General features: G+C 36.0%; 3 protein-coding genes across 4 annotated transcripts; 2 read left to right on the forward strand and 1 right to left on the reverse strand.

Moving 5' to 3' along the window:
- Window positions 1-4028: 4028 nt before the first annotated feature.
- LOC106316133 (ATP-dependent 6-phosphofructokinase 6) lies at window positions 4029-7343 on the forward strand. Its single transcript, XM_013754007.1, has 13 exons — window positions 4029-4287; window positions 4749-4795; window positions 4873-4912; window positions 4990-5052; window positions 5143-5280; window positions 5391-5549; window positions 5654-5707; window positions 5953-6021; window positions 6120-6249; window positions 6315-6571; window positions 6656-6704; window positions 6786-6940; window positions 7033-7343. Exons 1-13 carry the CDS (start codon window positions 4180-4182, stop codon window positions 7153-7155), a joined length of 1392 nt encoding a protein of 463 aa, XP_013609461.1. The 5' UTR covers window positions 4029-4179; the 3' UTR covers window positions 7156-7343.
- A 176-nt stretch (window positions 7344-7519) lies between these two features.
- LOC106316140 (serine/threonine-protein kinase Aurora-1-like) lies at window positions 7520-9574 on the reverse strand. Its single transcript, XM_013754020.1, has 9 exons — window positions 9465-9574; window positions 9065-9175; window positions 8847-8993; window positions 8658-8753; window positions 8456-8551; window positions 8280-8376; window positions 8067-8184; window positions 7900-7972; window positions 7520-7806 (listed from the first exon to the last, which is right to left on the reverse strand). Exons 1-9 carry the CDS (start codon window positions 9501-9503, stop codon window positions 7705-7707), a joined length of 879 nt encoding a protein of 292 aa, XP_013609474.1. The 5' UTR covers window positions 9504-9574; the 3' UTR covers window positions 7520-7704.
- Window positions 9575-11142: 1568 nt separating this feature from the next.
- LOC106305544 (calcineurin-binding protein cabin-1) lies at window positions 11143-20937 on the forward strand. 2 transcript variants are annotated; one of them, XM_013741913.1, is made up of 19 exons: window positions 11143-11317; window positions 11399-11473; window positions 11638-11757; window positions 11835-11875; window positions 11982-12193; window positions 12382-14159; window positions 14552-14767; window positions 14876-15415; window positions 15984-16216; window positions 16572-16782; window positions 16993-17148; window positions 17576-17733; window positions 17836-18028; window positions 18244-18635; window positions 18771-18951; window positions 19065-19288; window positions 19361-20024; window positions 20223-20277; window positions 20646-20937. In XM_013741913.1, exons 1-19 carry the CDS (start codon window positions 11315-11317, stop codon window positions 20744-20746), a joined length of 5553 nt encoding a protein of 1850 aa, XP_013597367.1. In that variant the 5' UTR covers window positions 11143-11314; the 3' UTR covers window positions 20747-20937. The 2 variants fall into 2 exon arrangements, with proteins under 2 accessions (XP_013597367.1, XP_013597376.1); XM_013741922.1 differs by having other exon boundaries at window positions 18280-18635.
- The last annotated feature ends 93 nt before the right edge of the window (window positions 20938-21030 follow it).

A 21030-nucleotide genomic window follows, 5' to 3' on the forward strand; every position in this document is an offset into this window, starting at 1 on the left:
TTTGAGGTCAATTCCTAGCAGAAAACGTTTTTCGCCAACAACATTTGAAAGTTAACAAATGGAATTAAGAATCAGTAGCTAATATGAATGTACGGCGTTGGAAAAATTTGACTGTGATATATAAAACTATACTGAGGGTTCTAAGTCTGTGTTTGCAAGAGCTTGGAGATGATCGAACCTCTGCCCATCTTCCAACTTCAAATCTATCATCTACGATCGCTGCCGTCCGTAAAGATTGTCGGTAAGAAGAGTTAAATACGTAGACCAATAGTTTTAGTTTTTATGAAATATGGAATGAAGAAATCATTCATGTTAGAGTGAAGATGACGGTACCTTTTCTTCTAGTAAAAGGAGGGTGATTCCCATAAATTCACCATTTGTATTGATGTTACGGGGATCCCAGTAGGTGAGGAGACGGCCAACAACAAACTTGAGAAGACCGGCAAAGGCGGAGAGCGTTGAAGGTGGCGGGGAAGACGACAATAGCATCAGAGACAAACATGCTCAACAATTGAAAAAAAGTGCTCGTAGATAAGAGAGGTTGGACTCCTGGATCTAGCATGACCTATATATAGTGAAGCCGTTCGTATCAGTTATGAGACGCTAGCGTTTTTGATGGTGTGCGTAAAGAGGGGGAGATGAAGAGATAGAGGGAGACTAAGAGTTCCATGGATTTGATTGGAGAAGTTAGACAGTAGTGTCTGTGTATTGGAGGGGAGGCGCAGGATTGGGAAAACCATAGGTCTCAGTCGAAGACGAAGAACTGACGACTTGCAGGTTTTTTAGGGCCAGTTTTATGGTTTATTAAGATAGGCTTAGGCTTTAATCAAATGTATAAACTGATATAAAGATGGGCTAGCGAGTTTAAAAAGTAAGCTCACAAATCAATCAGCAAATAATAGAGAACGTGATTTGTAAATTATTTTATTTATTTGTGGGACATTATTAAACCGACCTTCGTAAATATATATTAGTTTCGGCCATCAATGTACAAAATATTTTTTAGTTTAGTAGTATAAATGTTGGTGTTTATATGTCAATAACCCGGGTTCGAGCCATAAGATTGACATTTTTTTACCTTTTTAAAGGTGGGGCCTACAAAATGCTGACGTGGCGCGCTGAGGAACCTTGAAACTGACTCATTATAATGTTGATTTTCACTATAAAATCAAATTTAAAATAAAAATGCTTTAGTAGTACTATTGTTGACTCTGTAGTAGAGTAGAAAACAGGTTTATTCCACATATTGAATAATTATTTTTTTGTTTATCCGTATAATAAAGTATCATTAAAGTAAAATATAACTCTATTATCGAATTATTTTATTTTGAAGAAAAAATAAAGTAAATGATTGTAGATGGTTTTAAAAACTTTCTCATGAAGAATAAGGATACAAGGAATCATGTTTAGCATTACTCCAAGATGATTATGCTGGGTTTGGAGTTGAATATATGTAAGCATCAAACATTGTCTTGAACATATCAAATTAAATCTTAGATATATTGAGTGAAAAAGATATTAATAATAATCATTTTTGGGAGTTTGATGCTTTCACTGTTGGTGTTTATAAAAAGGTGATTTCATTGTTTCAATTTTTGTTAATTTCGATTTACCAAATGTTTCCAACTTAGAATAAATTTTCAATTGATGATAACCGATTGACCGTAAAAATTTATATCAATAGAAATGATGAAAGTTTGAGTAACAAAGGCCACAAAGTATAAAACAAATTTATTAGCAATTCAATCATGTGAATTCCATTATCATGTACAAATTGAAAAGCTTCAAGGAATATATGTAGAATATAATGCACTGTGTGTATATAGGATGTAAGCTACTTGATATGTCATAATCATGACACATCCATATCACGATGATAAATTGCTAGTTTACGTTTCAATTTTATAAATTTTTACAATATCTTGGAAGTTTTACAATACATTCAAAATCATCATGCACAAATTTGACTTCTACCTTCCAACATCTCTTGTATTTTCTAGTTTGAATAAAACTATCTAATCATTATTTTTTATAAAAATATTATATTAAAGTAATTTTTATGTTAAGATTTTGGTGTAATTTTTTTATATTTTGTCAATCTATAGATATCTTACATATATCCAGTCCAATAACCTTACCTCGCTTCCATTGGTAATAAATTATGATTCCCCCCAAAATCAGAAAAAACCCTACTACGACTCTCTGATTCTGAGTGGAGTGACGAGGACAAGAGAAAAAGAAGTGAAGATGATGCCTCTCTTGACTAAGGTAGTCTATTCTATTTTGCTTTGGGTATGTTAGATTTTGTTTTTACTTTTGTTTGTCTTTGTCCGTCTGATATTGACATGTCATAATCATGACACATCCATATCATAGTGATAAATCATTAGTTTACTCATTTCTACGTTTCAAATTTTTAGAATTTTTTACAATATCTTGGAATTTTTACAATACATTCAAAATCATCATGCATATATTTGACTTATAATTTCCAACATCTCTTGTATTTTCTAGTTTTTCGGTTAAAACTTTCAATGAATCCACTTATGTTGAAATCGAGTAATCCGTAAGTTCTTTCCTCTTGCTATTATCCATGATTTATAAAGAGAAACTGAGGTATCTTGCGTGAGAGAATAGTGCAATCTATACTATGGCTGTAACTGGAAAATAAATAAAAAGAATACATGGGATAGAGAAGAATGGAATAAGATGAATGAAATACAGTAGAAAAATGGAATGGATTCATTCCGTTTATTTCCATTTATTCTTTATCAAAATTGTTTTGGAATGTTTTGCTTTGTATTTTGGTTAGATTTGTTTTTGGAATTGATGGAATAAGCATTTCATTCCATTCGTGTCAAATGGTAAAAGATGTTTGTGGAATTGATCATTCCAAAGCATTACATTCCAAAAATGGTCAATCGAGTTGCAGCCTATATAAAATTCTTGTAGCTTTGATTTTTGAATAAGTGTTCCTTATTTTTTCCCTTTATAAAAGAAATTGGCTAGTTTCTTTTTTTTTCAACTAGAATTTAGTTAGTTTTATGCTAATTATTATACCAAGTTTATTTTTCTTTTTAATAAATTTTCTATTGTTAGCTTACTTTATTTTATATGAATTTCTACTTTATTTTAAAATAAATATATTTTTTGAAATATTAACATTTTTAAAATATTGATTTGTCATATTTTGATTGATGGTTTTAAATCATATGTGGATACTTTAAGTGACTTATAAACTAAAATTTTATATAACATATAACCTAAATTTTGAAAATCATGTGTTTAAATTTATATTGTTGTAATTGTTTGAAAGTCTTATATTTTTTAATTAATTATTATTTTTAGTTATTTTACGTTAATTTTTAAAAAATATTGTATACATTATGTTAGCTTATATATATTTATATTAATTTTGTAAATATTGACATTTTTAGAATTGGCAAATTAAAAAATGATTTGCCACATTATGATTGATGGTTTTAAATTTTATGTGGACACTTTCAATTACTTATAGCTTTAACTTAGTTGAATTCTTGATGTAGGAGTTTATATTCTCATATGCCCCTTTGAGATAATGGTTCTTAAAACTATCAATCTCGACAATATTCAGTTTAGTGGTTTTTCTACTTTCTACGTTTAATTGGGTGTTTTAAAGTAAAAATAAAACAAAAGAATAATAAAATACTTTACAAACATGTATCCAATATTTTCCAAAAAATATTTCATTATTATTTTTTTGTCATTTTATTTTAGAGTTTTTATACTAGGATTTATAAGACACTTATAGAGAAAAAAATATCAAACTAAGATACTTACAATAAAAATATCTAATATTTTCCAAAAATTATTTTCATTTAGTGATTCTTCTTAGTCTTGATTAAATTTTTATAGAAAATATTTCCAAAACCCACAAAAGAATAACAAGATGGAGAGATATTACAAAATTTCCAGTATTTTTTTTCTTTTCCAAATTGATATTTGTAAAATTTAATACACACGAATGAGTATCTTGAAAACCGGAAAGTGACAAGAGAGAAAACCAGCCGCCGTTTCCGCTGGTATTTAGGTGATGTCTCTTTCTTCTCTGAAAGAGACATCAGAAAAGAAACAGAATCTACAAAAACACGCTTCAAACTCCCGTAGAGAGAGAAACAGGGTCTTGAGCAAGAGAAAGAGATGGATTCGAATGGCGTCGATGAGCAGCAGATGAAGTTGGTGCAAGGAGCTGCTGGCTACGTTCTCGAAGATGTTCCTCACTTGAGCGATTACATTCTCGATCTCCCCGTATTGCTTTCCTTCCTTCCTCCTCTCTTTACGCCCTTCAAAAATCGAAGTTTTTTCTAGATCGGCGGTGCTTTTTTACACCGCCTGACACGTGTGCGAATCTGATGCTTCCTTAAAGTTCAATACTTTGGATTCGTAGATGAGATCAGACATTCTTATAGTGATATAAGATTGGTGCGTGTGTGTGTGCATACTCGTGGTGTAATGTTTGGTCAGATCTATTTGATACAGTTCCCTAGATTTATTGTGTTAAATTAAATATATCTCTCTCAGGCTAACGATAGAGTGTAGACTAATGAACGGATTGGATTATAATCTGAGATTGTAATGTTTCTGTGTGTTCAATTTTGATTAAAAAAATGAGATTTTTGGAACATGTGAGAATGTTTATAGCTGCCTGCCTTGTAAGTTTCAATTATATTGGTGATATTCACTTTTGCTGATTTCTTTTTATTTCTCAGACTTATCCAAACCCGTTGCAATCAAATCCCGCTTATTCAGTAGTGAGGTAAGTTGACAGATCTTCATTGGTTTGACAGATGATGTGTCAGTTGATTGAATCCATGTTCTGTTGTGATTTTCCAGGCAGTATTTTGTTGATGAGGACGATACAGTCCCGCAAAAGGTGAATCTCTTGGCCGTGTTTGTGTCTCTTTGTTCTCTGTGTTAAGTCAGGACATTGCTGATTTTTAGTCATTTTAGATTGTTGTTCACAAGGATTCTCCTAGAGGGACACATTTTAGACGTGCTGGACCACGGCAAAAGGTATTTCTTTCGTCTCTTCCATGAGTTTTTTTTTCACTATATGCTCTGCAGCTTCCCTATCTAAATGGTGTTAAACTTGCTGATGTTTAGGTGTATTTCAAGCCAGCTGATGTACGGGCATGTATTGTCACATGTGGTGGTCTTTGCCCGGGTCTTAATACAGTCATCAGGGAGATTGTCTGTGGTCTTCACTATATGTATGGTGTCACAGAAGTACTTGGTGTCAATGTGAGTTGACTTCAATATCAGTACCAACAGTATGATGATCTTGTAGTGTGAATACTTTAATGCGGATTGAAATATGATTTATGGGGCTCATATGGTTTCTGATGCTGCAGTGTGGGTTCAGCGGATTCTATTCCAAAAACACTGTCACTCTGACACCGAAGGATGTTAGTGACATCCACAAGCGCGGGGGAACCATGTTAGGAACATCTCGAGGGGGCCACGATACATCAAAGATCGTTGACAACATTCAGGATCGTGAAATAAATCAGGTTTTGCTATGGACTTATATATTTGTTTCTGTAAGATTGTTTCTTTTGAGTGGAGTATAGTTCTGCTAATAAGAGTCATTCGTATTGTCTGTATCTTGGAATAGGTTTACATCATTGGAGGTGATGGAACCCAAAAGGGAGCTTCTGCAATATATAAGGTTAGTTAGTGAACATCGGATGCTTCTTTGGAGTTGAAGTGTTTTGTATTATTGTTGGATGGTACCTACCTAGATTATTTTATGAAGAGAACTGTCTAATTAAAATCCATGGAATACACTCTGCTATAAGTAAAGTGAACGTCTATTTGCTGGTATATATATAATAGGCGATGTAGCTTTTTTATAATATAATTGGACAATCGCTTAAAGTTAGTGAAACAAATGTTTTTTGGCTGATGTTGCAGGAAATTAGACGTCGTGGACTTAAAGTTGCGGTCGCAGGAATACCAAAAACCATCGACAATGACATCCCAGTAAGTCTCTGATCTAGTAATTGTACTCTCAACCTTAAGCTCATAGCTCATTCTGGTCAGTTTGCATTTAATTCTCTCTCACCGTATCTTTAATTCAGGTTATTGACAAGTCGTTTGGATTTGATACTGCGGTTGAGGAGGCTCAACGTGCCATCAATGCAGCGCATGTTGAAGCGACAAGTGTGGAAAACGGCATTGGACTTGTCAAGCTAATGGGTCGCTACAGTGGTAAGTTCATCGAAGGATACAAATTATACATACAATAAATAGTCACAAGAGTATCTACACTGCAGGGTTCATTGCAATGTACGCGACTCTGGCCAGCCGGGACGTTGACTGCTGTCTGATTCCAGAGTCACCTTTTTACCTTGAAGGCAAAGGAGGGCTTTACGAGTTCATTGCAAAACGGCTGAGAGAAAATGGCCACATGGTTATAGTGGTTGCTGAAGGTGCAGGACAAGATCTAGTTGCCGAGAGCATTGAACAGCAAGATGCTTCGGGGAACAAGCTCCTCAAAGATGTTGGACTATGGATGAGTCTTAAAATCAAGGTTTCTTCTAGCAAATAAGAAACATATCGAACCTTCAGCTCAGTGGGGTTTTTAACATTGTTTTGCATTTGGCTTTTATAACAGGAACACTTTGCGAAGCAGAGAAAAATGGACATTACTCTGAAATACATTGGTACGTTTTGTCCTCTCCCAAACTTCAACTCAAGCTATTTAAGATTCTTGAAATATGAATGTGATTGAGTCCATGTTTCAGATCCGACATACATGATCAGAGCTATTCCAGCCAATGCATCTGACAACGTTTACTCTACTCTCCTCGCCCAAAGCGCAGTCCATGGTGCAATGGCGGGTTATACCGGCTTCATCTCTGGTCTTGTTAACGGAAGGCACACCTACATTCCCTTCAACGTAAGTTTCTCTTCGCCTAGATACCTCTCTATCTTATCCCATTGGATCATCAAGCTCTCAATGTTTCAACCCCTTCTTTTTTATTCTTGCAGCGAATAACGGAAAAACAGAACAAAGTTGTGATTACAGACAGAATGTGGGCTCGGATGCTGTCATCCACGAACCAGCCCAGCTTCATGAACCCTCCTAATGGAGCCACAGAGGGGGCAAACTGAAGCCAAAAAACTGTTGGCAGAGTTTTATATCTTCATTTGTAATTTTGACCGCATCGAGATTGAATCATTTTAGGTGAGAGACAGTATCACTGTTCTCGTGTACTCTTTTGCTGAAGATAAACAATTCTTGTGAAGTCATGTTTGGTCTCTTATTGATTGGAAATAGAAGCCTAGAGTTTATGCTCGCCTTTTCATGAAACTAGACCAACCATGTGCTTTGTTTTTTTCCTTCTTTGTTATATAGAAACATATATAGAAACATATTAACGTCTTCAAAGGTTTGTCATTTTCTTGACTTCTCCATGATCTTGGACGTAATCGTTATAACATGCTGTGGCCGGAAACACTAATTTTAAAACAAACGTTGGACAAATAATGGTTTATTAATATCGTGTATGAGAGATAGCGTTATGTAGATGTTTTTTTGTTCTACTACTTGTCTTCCTTTTACAATGATCAGAATTTTAAAAATGGATAAGAATTTGGCCCGAGACTGCCAAGAACTAAAGCGTTTGAACAGAGAGAATGCATAATAAAGCTGTTTCGTTTTCAAGCTCTGTAGATTCCAGAAGGATCAGCATTCTGCACAATCCATGGATGCTCGAGAAGTTTGTGCAGTGGCAGACGTTGTGCAGACTCCTTGACAAGCATCTATATGATATAAAGTTGAGAATTGTGTAAGATATCAGAATCAGTCTTCTTCAGTGACTACTTCCATCAAAACCGAAGGTAATCTCTACAAACCTGGCTAATAAGATCCTTTGCAGATGGAGATACAATTGGTTGAGGAGGGAACTTAAGGTCCACCTGCACAATCCTGTTATAGATAATTTGTGTTAACAAAAGTCGTTAAGAACAAGGAACAAACCAACAAGAAGAAACAGATTAGAAATGCAGATTCTGTATTATACCTTCTGTATGTGTCTGAGTGCTCCACGGCTTCAAAAGGAGGAACGCCATAAAGAAACTCGTAACAGAGAATCCCTAGGCTCCAGATATCTACACTTGCATCATGTTCCACGCTTTCAACTGTAAGAAAAAACAAGTCCAAAGGTCATGTTAAGGAATGAATACATTTATCTTATAGTAGAATTAACTTTGAAGCGAAATCTTCAAAAGTTTACCCATCTCAGGAGGAAGGTAATCAAGCGTGCCACACATGGTCCTTCTGCGGTTAAATGTGTGTACTGACCAACCAAAGTCTGCAATCTTGAGCTCACCCTGAAAGTAAAAAGTCGATGAATATTATTATTAGCTGGTCTTAGATCAAATCGAGAAATGTGGTAAAAACGTATCTAACCTGAGCACCAATTAACAGATTCTCTGGTTTGATATCTCTGTGTATCACATGCTTGCCATGGCAATAGATGAGAGCCCTCGCCAACGATGCAACATACTATCACAATAAAAATATAAAGATCTCATTTTCACTAACAAAAGAACAGAACTTGACTTTGATTTAATAACAGCAGAAGGAAGGAAGGAAGGAAAGGGGGACTAACAGTTGCAGCTCGTCTCTCACTGAAGTATTTGCATTTCTGAAGCTCCTTATAAAGCTCGCCTCTAGCAGCATACTCGAGTATCAAATAAACTCTTTTCTGCAACCAGACAAACAAGAAGCCAATAAAGTGGTGTTATCCCCAAAAAAGTAGAGATCATGTCAACAAAAATGAAGAAATATTCAACCTTACCTGATCATAGAAATAACCATAGAGCCGGAGGATATTGGGGTGCCGAAGATGAGACTGGATCTCAACTTCTCTTCGTAGCTGATGTTCAACTTGAGATTCTTGAAGCTGGGTCTTGAAAAGAACCTTTAGAGCGACAATGTGATTGCTCTGTTTCACATATGTGAGAGATGTAAGGATCTAAAGAGCAATGAATCAGAAGGCATAATAATAATACTGACCCGCTTTTCTCGAGCGAGATAAACGTGACCAAATTTGCCTCTACCAAGAGCCTTTCCAATGTCAAAATCACTCAGATTCCATCTATTTTGTGCAGCTGCAGAAGAAGCCTCCTGATAAAAGTCCAATAAACACTGAAAAACATGAATCTACCTTTCAAATTCACAAAAATTTCAAACCCCTAATCTTTGGGCATCTCGCTCAATTCAAATCTAATCCAATCAAGGAAAAGGGTTTTCTTTTCACCCAAAAAGAGAATCAAGCAACGCAAGAATTTTCCCAGATCTCATCCTAAACATAGATAAACTCAAGCACCAAGGATCGATTTGGATAGAGCTCAAAACTTTGTCAATTACACAAATGAATCAAATGGTGGAGTCAGTGATTAGCCGAAAAAGTTACCTTCTCCTCCTGGTGTTGTGTCTCCGTAGCGATCGCCATGGAAGAGAGAGAGAGAGAGGACAAGATTTGAGAAGATAGGAGCGGGGCTCGAAGCTTTTTAAATAAAAATACAAACTGAGACCGTTTTCAAATATAATAAAGGTAAATAATAGTATTATTTTCGCTATAACGGTCGAACTTGCCACTTGTGCCAGGGTGTCTGGACCCGATTTCCATTTTAAAAAAAGACAGTTTCCGGTTTTATCGGTTTCATTTACTAACCACATTCGCCTAAACCGACAGTATATAATTCAAATTAGTGTATAAAGATTTACATAACTAAGGTTTTTTGTGGTCATCAACTTTTTGTCATATAGTATATAGTATCATGCAATAAAATATGTGTTTGTAAAATAATATATATATTTTTTTTTGCTAAGATTTTCAATAATTAAAAAATTACACTTTTGATTGGCTAAATATTTTTTGAACCGATAATCAAATGATAATTTTAATAAAACAATATCAGATTAAGTTTTAATTTTTGAAACGGTACCTAGACTACATTTATATAGTAACTTAACAAAATTTTAGTTCAAAATCAAATGCGCAAACTTAACTATAGAGTTATTTGAATAATCCAACTTTAGTTCATACAAATAGATACATAAATATATGGACAATTCTACTATTTTCAAGTTTTGGTCACAAAAATAGAACAAAAATAGATCACAAAAAAAAAAAAGAAAAAGACAAAAATAGCACTAAATCAAGTTTATGTTCTCAAACTAGCACTCAAGGTCAAAAGTCACAAAAATAGCACTTAATGTTTTATCAAAAGTCACAAACTTAGGGTTTAGAGTTAAAGTGTGGGGTTTAGGGCTTAGGGTTTAGAGTTTAGGGTTTAGGGTTTAGAGTTAGAGAAATGAGGTTTTGGGGATAAGATTTCAAATTTTGAAAAATAAAAAAATTAAAATTTTCAAAGGATAAACTTAGAAATGTGCTATTTTGGTCATTTTAGTTTTTGAGTGCTATTTTTGTGATATAAACTTAAAAATGTGCTATTTTGGAGATTTGCCCAAAGAAAAATGATCAAAATGTTTAATTTAATAGTTAAAATGACACTAATACCCTAGATATAAAAAAATAAAAAAAATAAAAAATTAATTAAAAAAATAAATTAAAAAATAAAAAAAATAAAATTTTATTTTTAAAAAATTATAGTTTTAGATTATATGTTTTCAAATTCAAACTTTTTTATAAATTTCTTTTTTTTTTGAAATTTTTTTCTGAATTTTTTTTAAAATTTTTTTTCAATTTTCTTTTTGTAATTCGAAAATACTTTTTGAAACTATTTTCAAAATTTTTATTTTCAAATTTTTAATATTTATTTTTTATTTTATAAAATTTTAAACTTCAATCACAAATCCTACTCCTTAACTCTAAGTCTTAAGGTTTGGATTAGTTTACTTTTTGTGGTCTATTTTTGTGACCAAAACTTTTTTAGTGCTAGTATTTTTCTACGTATATATCATTCCTTAGTTTGGTAATTTTGAGACAGATGTGAAAGTAAAGGGCTTAAATCGTAATTGTAAAAATTAGAAGCACTTTATAGTAAAACCGTAAAGTACAAGACCTGTTTTCGCAAATTTTCCACATATACATATACACATATACATTACCGGAATAATTCAGAGTGGAAGAACAGACTCACGAAGAAACAAAAACCATCATCATATTACATGAAATTAAAAACCCTAATGTGGATATCAATCTCAGAATAAGAAGATAGAAGATTTATCGCCAAAGACTCTGCTGAATCACGGAGTAACTCTCAAAACCCTTAATCAGTGACCCTTTGACTAATCAATATGGTAATGATTATTTCGTCCAATTCTCAATTCATGGATCCTTTAATTGATTAGGGTTTTCGAATTTTGATTCCTTTTCTTCAGTTTTCGATTGCAGCGATCAATGATACGGAGTCCAAGGAGAAGTGGGAGCCTTTAGCTCCTAGCAAAGAAGCTCAGGTTTTTGTTTTGTCTTGATTTGATTCCTCTCGCAACTTTCAATTCTGGGTTCATTAAATAAAGTTGGAACCTTTTGATTGATGCATAATCTTGAAGCTAGATCAGCTCATTGTGGAGATTAGATATTGAACTTTTTTTGTTTGTTTGTTTATTGCCATTGTCAGGAGTTTCATCTGTCGCAAAGATATCACGAGGGTCTTCTAAAGCTGCAAGCTAAAGACTACGAAAAGGCTCGGGAGCTGCTAGAGTCTATCCTTAAGGATCCTATTATAGCTAACTCCAAAGTAAAAAACTTGTTTGATTACTCTCTTTTAATATTGGGAACTGTTTGTTATAACCGAGCAAGTCGTTTGTTTTGCAGGTGGAGACTATCACAAACGATAACCATCTCCATCATCTCAGGTGAAGCTCCATTTATTCTATAAATCATCTAGTTACGTTTGGTTATATGTTTAGTAATTGAAGTTTGAGTATGTTTTGTTTATTAGTATTCTTGTCTCTTTTGCAGATTTTTGGCTCTGAAGAATCTTGCCACTGTATTTCTTGAGCTGGGCTCAAGTCATTACGAGGATGCGTTGAACTGTTACCTTCAAGCTATAGACATAGATGCAAAAGATTCTGTGCTGTGGAACCATCTTGGAACTCTATCCTGCTCTATGGGATTGCTGAGTATTTCACGATGGGCATTTGAACAAGGACTTCTCTGCAGCCCAAATAATTGTACGCACTATTCCTCCCTCTCTCAAACATATACAGAAAGTGTTCTATCACATTATTGAATCCTAGTTGGTCTTATACCTTTTGCAATAGATGTTGAATCTATGATTGCTCTCTGTTACTGGGTTTGCGGACTGTTGCATGTATGCTTCAATCACCCTCCCCTGAAAACTGAATGTGCTAATGTGCAGGGAACTGCATGGAGAAACTTCTAGAAGTTCTCATTGCCATAGGTGATGAAGTTTCCTGTCTTTCAGTTGCAAATCTGATTTTGAGGCACTGGCCATCACATTCTCGTGCTCTTCATGTAAAACATTCTATTGAAGAAACAGATTCAGCACCTTTTGCGCCCAAGGGTATAGATAAGCTTGAACCTCGGCATGTTCGGCTCAAATTTCTTGGTAAAAGAAAGGTGTCTGACAAGAATCAGGACAAGAATGCTGCTTCCAAGAAGTTGAAAAAAAGAGTGCAAGTTAAACTTCCTGAAGCGTCATGGGTGGCACTATTAGATACTCTACTTGGGATAGTGCATCCTCCGTGTGAAACTGTAGGGATATCAGCTGACATACCAATCACCATTGAATTAGATCTTAGTACAGAAGCTGTAATACAGGGTCCGGAAAAGAATAATCATTGTGTGGAACCAGATTCGAGTAATGCGTCTGTTAAGGATTGCAACATTGAAAGAGAAAGTGGTGGTCAGGTTAAAGAAAAAGAGCCTGCGTTTTCTGAAGAACACCCTCAAGAGAGGCGGAGTACTCGGCTTGAACGTCTTCGGAACCAGAAACCTGAGAAGGCAGAGCTAGAGTCTGATAGTAGCAAGGATCCCAGCAGTGACACCCTTCGGTATCTTGAGACTTTTGTCCTTGAAAGTGGATTCAGCAGAGCGTCTGTCGGTTCTCACTGCCTTAACAAACCTGATCCGGTTTCTGAACACACTGTCGTTTCTAATTTTGTGAAGGAAACCTCAGAAAACTATGGTGCTTATCATATGGGTCACTTGCTTCTAGAGTATATTGCAAGTAAATGTGAACATCTGTTGAGTCGTGATGCAGCCTTAAAAGTTTTGGAGTTAGAAAAGCTCACTAGACACTGGGGACTAGATCGGAAACCTGAATGCAGTCTTTTTCTCGCCGAGCTGTACTCTGACCTCGAATCTAAAGGATCAGATATTCCTGAATCCCCATCATGCATGGTAGAAGTGACATACCATCTCTCTAAGATAATTGAATCTGTTTCCCTTGATCTTGCCATCGAATCTACCCCTAATTCCTGGGAGAAAAGTTTTCCCGACTCCTCATCTAAGAGTTGTCAAGGTGATCAGAGTGCTAAGGAGGTGTTAGATTATAATAAAAGATCCTTCTGGGCTCGATATTTCTGGCTGAGTGCACGGTTATCGATATTGGAGGGTAAAAAATCTAAAGCTCTTGAAGAACTTTTCAGGTGTTTGGCATTGCTGGACAAGGAAGGTATTGGAGAATCTCCTGTCTTAGTTCAGCTGCCCCATTGCAGAAGAATTCGAGAGCTGAGCATCGGTAGAGTCATGCATGAAATAAATCTGCTTAAGATTGATGTCTTGCTGGAAAAGACCGTACCTGAGATGATGGAGAAAGAATTATATCGGGAGTGTGTAAAGTTACTTGCATCACTTTTATTTCCAGACAAAGACATCTGGACTGCATCCTCTTTGAAAATGGAAGAAGGGATCTCCTCTACTGAGCTATCAGCACTGGAAGTTTTAATAAAAGCATGCCAGGAGAGTAAGGCTATAGATGTGGAGGTTTATATGAACTGTCATAGAAGAAAGTTGCAAGTACTCTTGGAATCAATTGGTACGGGGGAAGCTTTTTTGACCTCAAATACAAATTTGAGTGAGAATTGGAATCACTTGGTGGCAGAGGAAATCAAGGCAATTCTTCTTTGTATCTCTCAAGTGAAGAACTTCCTTGACCAGTTAGTAGATAACTCTGTAAGTCTAAATTTTTTTTATTTTTATTTTGGCATAGATGCTATGGTTCTCAGAAGATATTTGAAAAGCTAGTTATCTTTGTTTGTTTTGGATATGTGAGACTAATCATGCTAGCACAAGGGTATGCGAGAAATTATACACATGGTCACTAACTTTGTTTGATTTATGAGCTGCATCATCTGCTTGTTCTTGCTTGATATGCTAATTAAAACTTGACAATCCTCAGGCTCTTGTACCGGAGACTAACTTAAAGAGTATATTGTTTTAAATAAAAGTTACATGTCTAATTATTAGGCACTAAAATGTACAATAGATTAATATCTGTAAAGCTTTTTGGTTGTCCTAATATAATAACTTTGTCACCGTTATTAATGCGTATGTCTGATGTGCAGAATGATGTGGTTGCCCCAAGAGATTGTATCGCCGGTATACAATCTATGCTTTTGACGGTCATGTCAAATATCGTGAGGCATTTTCTTTCTAAGAGAGATTCAGATTCTCAAATTGCTGACGATATTGAAGAAGAGCAGAAATCTTGCTTTGTCGATGCAGCTATTGGATTTTGTAAACTTCAACACCTTGATTCTACAATATCTACTAAATACCAAGTAAGTCATGGCTTTCTAGGAGAGTACTTACTATCAGTCATGACACTAAAAGCTATTTTGGTCTGCTTCTTTGTGATATTGGACTTTCTAAAATTTGTTTTCTTTCAGGTTGAGTTGATCATATGTCTCCATGATTTGCTAGCTGAATATGGGCTCTGCTGCGCTGGTAAAAATTGTGCGGGGGAGGAAGGATCTTTTCTCAGATTTGCAATTAAGCATTTATTGGCTGTGGACATGAAAGTCAAATCCGGTATCAACTCCCCGGATGGCCTTGGACATGATATGGGGAAACTATGCAGAACTGATGTGCATGTTGAGAGAAACGAAAACACAAACACTGATTCTAAGAAGGATGAGTCAGAAGGAAAATTTAGTGATAAGGAGAAAGAGGAGTTAGAACAAGAAAACAAAAAGATTCCTGAACACACAGAAGAAGTTGCTGAAGATGAAAAAGATGAACTTGAGTTGCTAATCAATAACGCTTTAGATCAGTGCTTTTTCTGTCTGTATGGTCTAAATCTTAGAGTCGATGGTTCATACCAAGATGAGCTTGCTGCGCACGAAAACACTAGCCGGGGAGATTATCAGACCAAGGAACAATGTGTTGATGTTTTCCAGTACATACTACCGTATGCCAAGGCTTCTTCTGTGAGTGAAATTTCCTCAACTTGGTAGACCCATTTGCATGTGTGTCATAAGTGCGTGCCAAACTATTTATTTTCCTTATACTTGGTGCATAGATATTCAGCGTTAAATCTTTAGTGGGGGGCACTGGAAGCTACCCAGTGTCGGCAGAAGTTCGTGGCTTTCAAGTTTTTTTTTCTGTTTGAGTAAAATATTTCGTTGCAGTCTACTAAAATAGCTGTTCACTAGTACAACTAGGCTCACATGTCAACTGGTGTTTACCAAATAATGCATATAGATTTAAGCATGCATGAGCAACCGACATGACACACAGAAATTGGAATGTGTTGCAAGTTGTGTTCCGTAGATAAGTCATACGTCTTCTTGATTTGTTCTCTGGTAGACTTATAGCATATCCTTCATTGATCTTCCTAAACACCTATTGTAACTCATGTAGCTAAAATCGCTTAGTATCTGGTGTTTGACAAATAAGTTATAAGTATACACTCTTCAACCGTATGACAGTATGGTGATGCTAGCAGTTCTCCATACACAGTCTCTGGTAATCTTATACCTATTTTTCTTGTCTCAGAGAACTGGACTAGTTAAACTCCGGAGAGTCTTGAGAGCAATTAAAAAGCATTTTTCACAACCACCAGATGATCTCCTAGTTGGCAATGTGATAGATACATTCTTAGATGATCCTGATTTATGTGAAGACAAACTCTCATACGAGGCTGGTTCTGAAGGTTTCCTTGAAACCATAACTAAATGTGTAATTCACAGCAAAACCCTCAGCGAGTACAAGGTGTCACTGCTCCACAGGTATAAACCAATCATTTTTTTATGAATTCCTCTTGCCAAAGATAACGTCCATAGTCTGATATCGTTTCAGCTGTCTCTTGAATTATAATATATTGCTGAGCAGAGATGACCATATAAGATGATCCGACTGTTATGTGTATTTTCTATATCTTATTGTGTCTAGAAAGCTTCACATTTTTTATTTTAGTGACAAGCAGAAGCAGAATGAATAACTTTCCTAGAATCTTTTTTCTTGTTCCGTTAAAAATGGTGACCCTCGTAAGAGAAATTTTGGTCACTGCCAAAGAAGAAATATCGAATCATAGATGTTTATAATGTTGGAATACATAAGGATGTTGTTTTAACTTGCTTGCAGTTCCGACCCCTATTTGGATGTCTACCGCAATTTATATTATTTCTTGGCTCAGTCTGAGGAAGTTAGTGCTAGTGATAAATGGCCCGGTTTTGTTCTCACGAAGGAAGGAGAAGAGTTTGTACAGCAGAATGCAAATCTGTTCAAATATGATCTGCTCTATAATCCTCTGCGCTTTGAGAGTTGGGAAAAGCTTGGCAATATTTACGATGAGGCAAGTTCTTTCATTCGCTGTTGGTACTGTAATTCTTATTCGTTTCAACTTGTAGAATGGTATGAGTGGTTCCTTATCGTTAGGTAGCTTTTAGGGATGAGTTATAACCCTAGGATGAGAGAGGGTGGCTATGTGTCTTTCATTGAAGGGTGCTTTACTCATGTATTGATAAATGCTTACATTTACCATTTGTTTTTTCACCTCTATCAGGAAGTAGATTTGTTGCTAAATGATGGGAGTAAGCACATAAATGTCGTGGGATGGAGGAAGAATGCTGCTCTTTCGCAAAGAGTTGAAACAAGCAGAAGAAGAAGCAGACGTTGCCTGCTAATGAGTTTGGCGTTGGCGAATTCACCAGAACAACAGGTTTCATTTGCCACCTTCATAATGCTTAATCACTTACTGGATAACATATAATTAGATGTTGCTGTTACTTTTTCTTCTCCTATCTGTCCTTTTCCTGAAACCTTTTACTCATATTTCTGATGTTAGTATGTTTAACTTGAATTCACTACCTATCATATTTCTGGGTGTAGCTTTAGTAGTCTTTACTAATATGTGAATTTGCATTAAACCTGAAAATACTTTGATATGTAGAGAGTACAAGTTAAAAAGTTTGTTTATATACCTCTTTGTGATACAAAAATTAGCATAAGTTGCAGGAAGTACTTATACAGCTTTGATTTTGATGGAGGAATGGCTTTTTGAAGAGTTGTTAGTTTTGTTTTTTGCAGTATGTTATAATATCCTGTTGCTGTTATTGATATGTTTAAGTGTTGATCCTCTATTGTAGTCTGAGATACATGAGCTGTTGGCGCTGGTATACTATGACAGCCTTCAGAGTGTTGTGCCGTCTTATGATCAGCGGTCTGTGCTACCCTCGAAGGATGCAACGTGGAGAAGATTTTGTGAGAACTCAATGAAGCATTTCAAGAAAGCCTTTGCACATAGGTATAGTTTAGTGTACTGTGTAATGTGTATTCATAGTTTGTTTATTTTGGTATATTACTTAAGAGGCTGTTTATTTTATTTTATTTTACCTATCCTGCACAGACAAGATTGGTCACATGCATTCTACATGGGAAAACTCAGTGAGAAGCTTGGGCACCCGTATGAAATTTCGTTATCCTATTACGAGCAAGCCATGACATTGAATCCGTCTGCAGTAGATCCTGTGTATAGAATGCATGCTTCTCGTTTGAAGCTTCTAAATGCTTGTGGGAAACAGAACTTAGAGGCCTTAAAGGTTTGTTGTTGACAACGCCACACTGTTTCTCTCTCTTTCTGATTTGCAGTACTACAATCGTCGTTTGTTCAACTTGCAACAACAGCATCATGGTTTTAAAAGAAAAAAAAAATCATGCTCAAGTCCAGTCTCCAGCTTAAGCAGTCCACTATTGATTTACTTTTCTGCTTTTGAGGTCCTGAATGGACTGTTTAATTTCCCTATTGACCTTTCAGGTCCTCGTCTCATATTGCTTTGATGAATCTATAAAGGATACTGCTATGGCAATCATTGGTACAACGACTTTTGGATCCTCTCGTCAACTTGAAGAAGGTCAAGATGGCAATTTGGAAGCAAGTTATGCTAAAACTGGAGAGGGATCAATTCAGATGGAAGGGGTATGGCATATGCTCTACAACGACAGCCTTTCTGCACTGGGAACCTGTGTAGAAGGAGATCTGAAACATTTTCATAAGGCGAGATACATGCTTGCTCAAGGGCTGTATAGAAGGGGTGGGAGCAGTGATCTGCAAAGAGCAAAAGAAGAACTTTCCTTTTGTTTCAAATCATCGAGGTCAAGTTTTACAATCAATATGTGGGAGATTGATGGCATGGTTAAAAAGGGAAGGTACAGATACATTCTTACTTGCCCTGCATTTTTTTGAGTTAATTTTTGTACTAAGGGGCTTTAACTCTGGTGACATCATCCCTGATGATTAGAATAACCTTCTGAGAAACATATGTTTCTTCCTTTTCTGTTTAGGCGGAAAACTCCAGGTTTGGCTGGGAACAAGAAGGCTCTTGAAGTTAACCTGCCAGAAAGTTCACGGAAATTCATTACTTGCATCCGCAAATACTTACTGTTCTATTTGAGACTATTGGAGGAAACTGGAGACGTCAACACACTAGAACGAGCATTTAATTCTCTTCGATCAGATAAGAGGGTAAGGAATCAACATTTCTACGAGTCTCTACGTGCTATATGCCTTAATCAAGTTGTCACAAGCTGAACATAGGATAAATGCTAATGTCGTAATCTACAAAACTTTGAACTCAGTTTGCTCTATGCGTTGAAGACCTTGTGCCAGTTGCAATAGGAAGATACATAAATGCACTGGTTGCCTCGATGAGTCGGGTTGAGTCTGGGGGAGCGAAAATCAATCCTGATAGTCAGCTAGAGAAAATATTTTCCCTTTTTATAGAACAAGGAAGCATATGGCCAGACATACGCAATTTCCCTGAAACAAAGGATCCAGAAACCTCAGAGAGGATCTTATACAGGTAATCTATTTTGCATGAGAAATGAATATATATGTCATCGTTTGCCGTTAACATTGATTTTTCCTTTTGCAGATTTCTACACCAATACATTGTATCTCTTGAGCTAGACAACAAGGTTGAGACCCTGGAAACCATAAATGAAAAGATTAGAAAGCGTTTCAAGAATCCAAAGTTGTCTAATAGCTTTTCAGCTAAAGTTGGTAGACATGCTTCTCTTGCTTGGTGTCGAGCTCTGATAACAAGCTTGGCATCAATAACTCCCTTGCAGCAGGTATCCTCAGCGGAAAGTCAAGCAATAAATCCATCATTTGATTTTCTGGAAAACAGACGGGTGCTCTGTGTTGATCTCAAGTCAGGATTCTGGAATTCTTCGTTCGAGAATCCCTCAGAATCTCAAATGCTCGAGGCAAAATGGGGACCTGTTCTGTCCAAGATCAAGAACGTACTCGTTGCCAATAAAGTCTCGGAGGAGAATCTGGAGATGGCTAATTCTTTGCTTAAAAGTTGTTACAGTTACTTCCGAGAAACTGCGTCAGTGACACTTCCTTCTGAAGTCAACCTCTGTTTCACACTGCCTCGGTTAGCGACAGCAGGGAAACTTCTTCCAGGCACAGAAGGAGTTGAAGTCATTGATTTAAGCATCCCGAGGAAGCTTCTTTTGTGGGCTTACACGCTGTTTCATGGACATTGTGGAAGCATCTCTCAGGTCGTGAAATATATGGAAGAAAACACCAAGGTACGAAAAACCAGTCTGTTCACTATTTTAGTCTCAAGTCTTTTACCTGCAAAGAATCGTTTATACCTATTTGTGAAGCCTACTCACCTAGGCTACAACAGTCCTATTGACTTTACGAACTTGTTTTTTATAGAGTTGTTGCTAGATAATGATGTTTTCTAAAAGTTCAATTCATTTACAAACTGTTTATCTTTGCAGCCAAAAATGAAGAGAGGAGCGACAACTTCATCAGTGGCTACTTCGGTTCAATCAGGTTAGTTACGCTAGTTTACTCCTTGCATGTGCTTGGTCTGTTAAGATATTAGTTCCGGGAAAATCATATGTTCTTGTGTTTTCACTGCCTGTTTCGAAATGGACTTCTAATTTGAATCATGAAAACCTTGTGACACTCGTGGAATCCACTGGTTTGATTCGGTAGAATACTAAACCAATTTCCTTAGAATCACCTTAGGCATGAGGCTTCGTTGAGTTATAGCTAAAGTTGATTTATTTTTGACGTTTGTATCCTCTGGTTCCTTCTCGTTGATTGTCAAAGAGAGAGTCCTTTCGGTTTTATCTCTTACTCTTCAAAACTAATTTCCATGAAATTGAAGATCATATTATTTGCTAATTAATTGATAGGTGGAAACAACGAACCGGAAGCAGCTCCTAAACATGTGCAGGTGATGGTATCCGATTCACTGGGTGGGGATAGTTGTGGTTCCACATCTGCACCAGTGTAACAATGTTTTATCTGCAGAGAAGAGAAGTGGCTGTCATCATTGTGACTTGTGAGCAAGGGATTTTGAAAACTGAGCAAATTGTCATATAGTGTGTACCCAACCCATTGGATGTACTAATTTATAGTTGAATGATGTAAATAATAATTGAATCGCAGTTTAAATTACTTTATCCACCACAACGGTTACTTTTATTTGATTTCGTATATTACATATATGAGATGAGAAAATAAGAATACAATGGACAACAACAATTTACAAAACCTTCACATGTATAATGTAGTAAT

The sequence above is a fragment of the Brassica oleracea genome, chromosome C1 (genome assembly GCF_000695525.1).
Source record: "Brassica oleracea var. oleracea cultivar TO1000 chromosome C1, BOL, whole genome shotgun sequence".
Taxonomy (NCBI): domain Eukaryota; kingdom Viridiplantae; phylum Streptophyta; class Magnoliopsida; order Brassicales; family Brassicaceae; genus Brassica; species Brassica oleracea.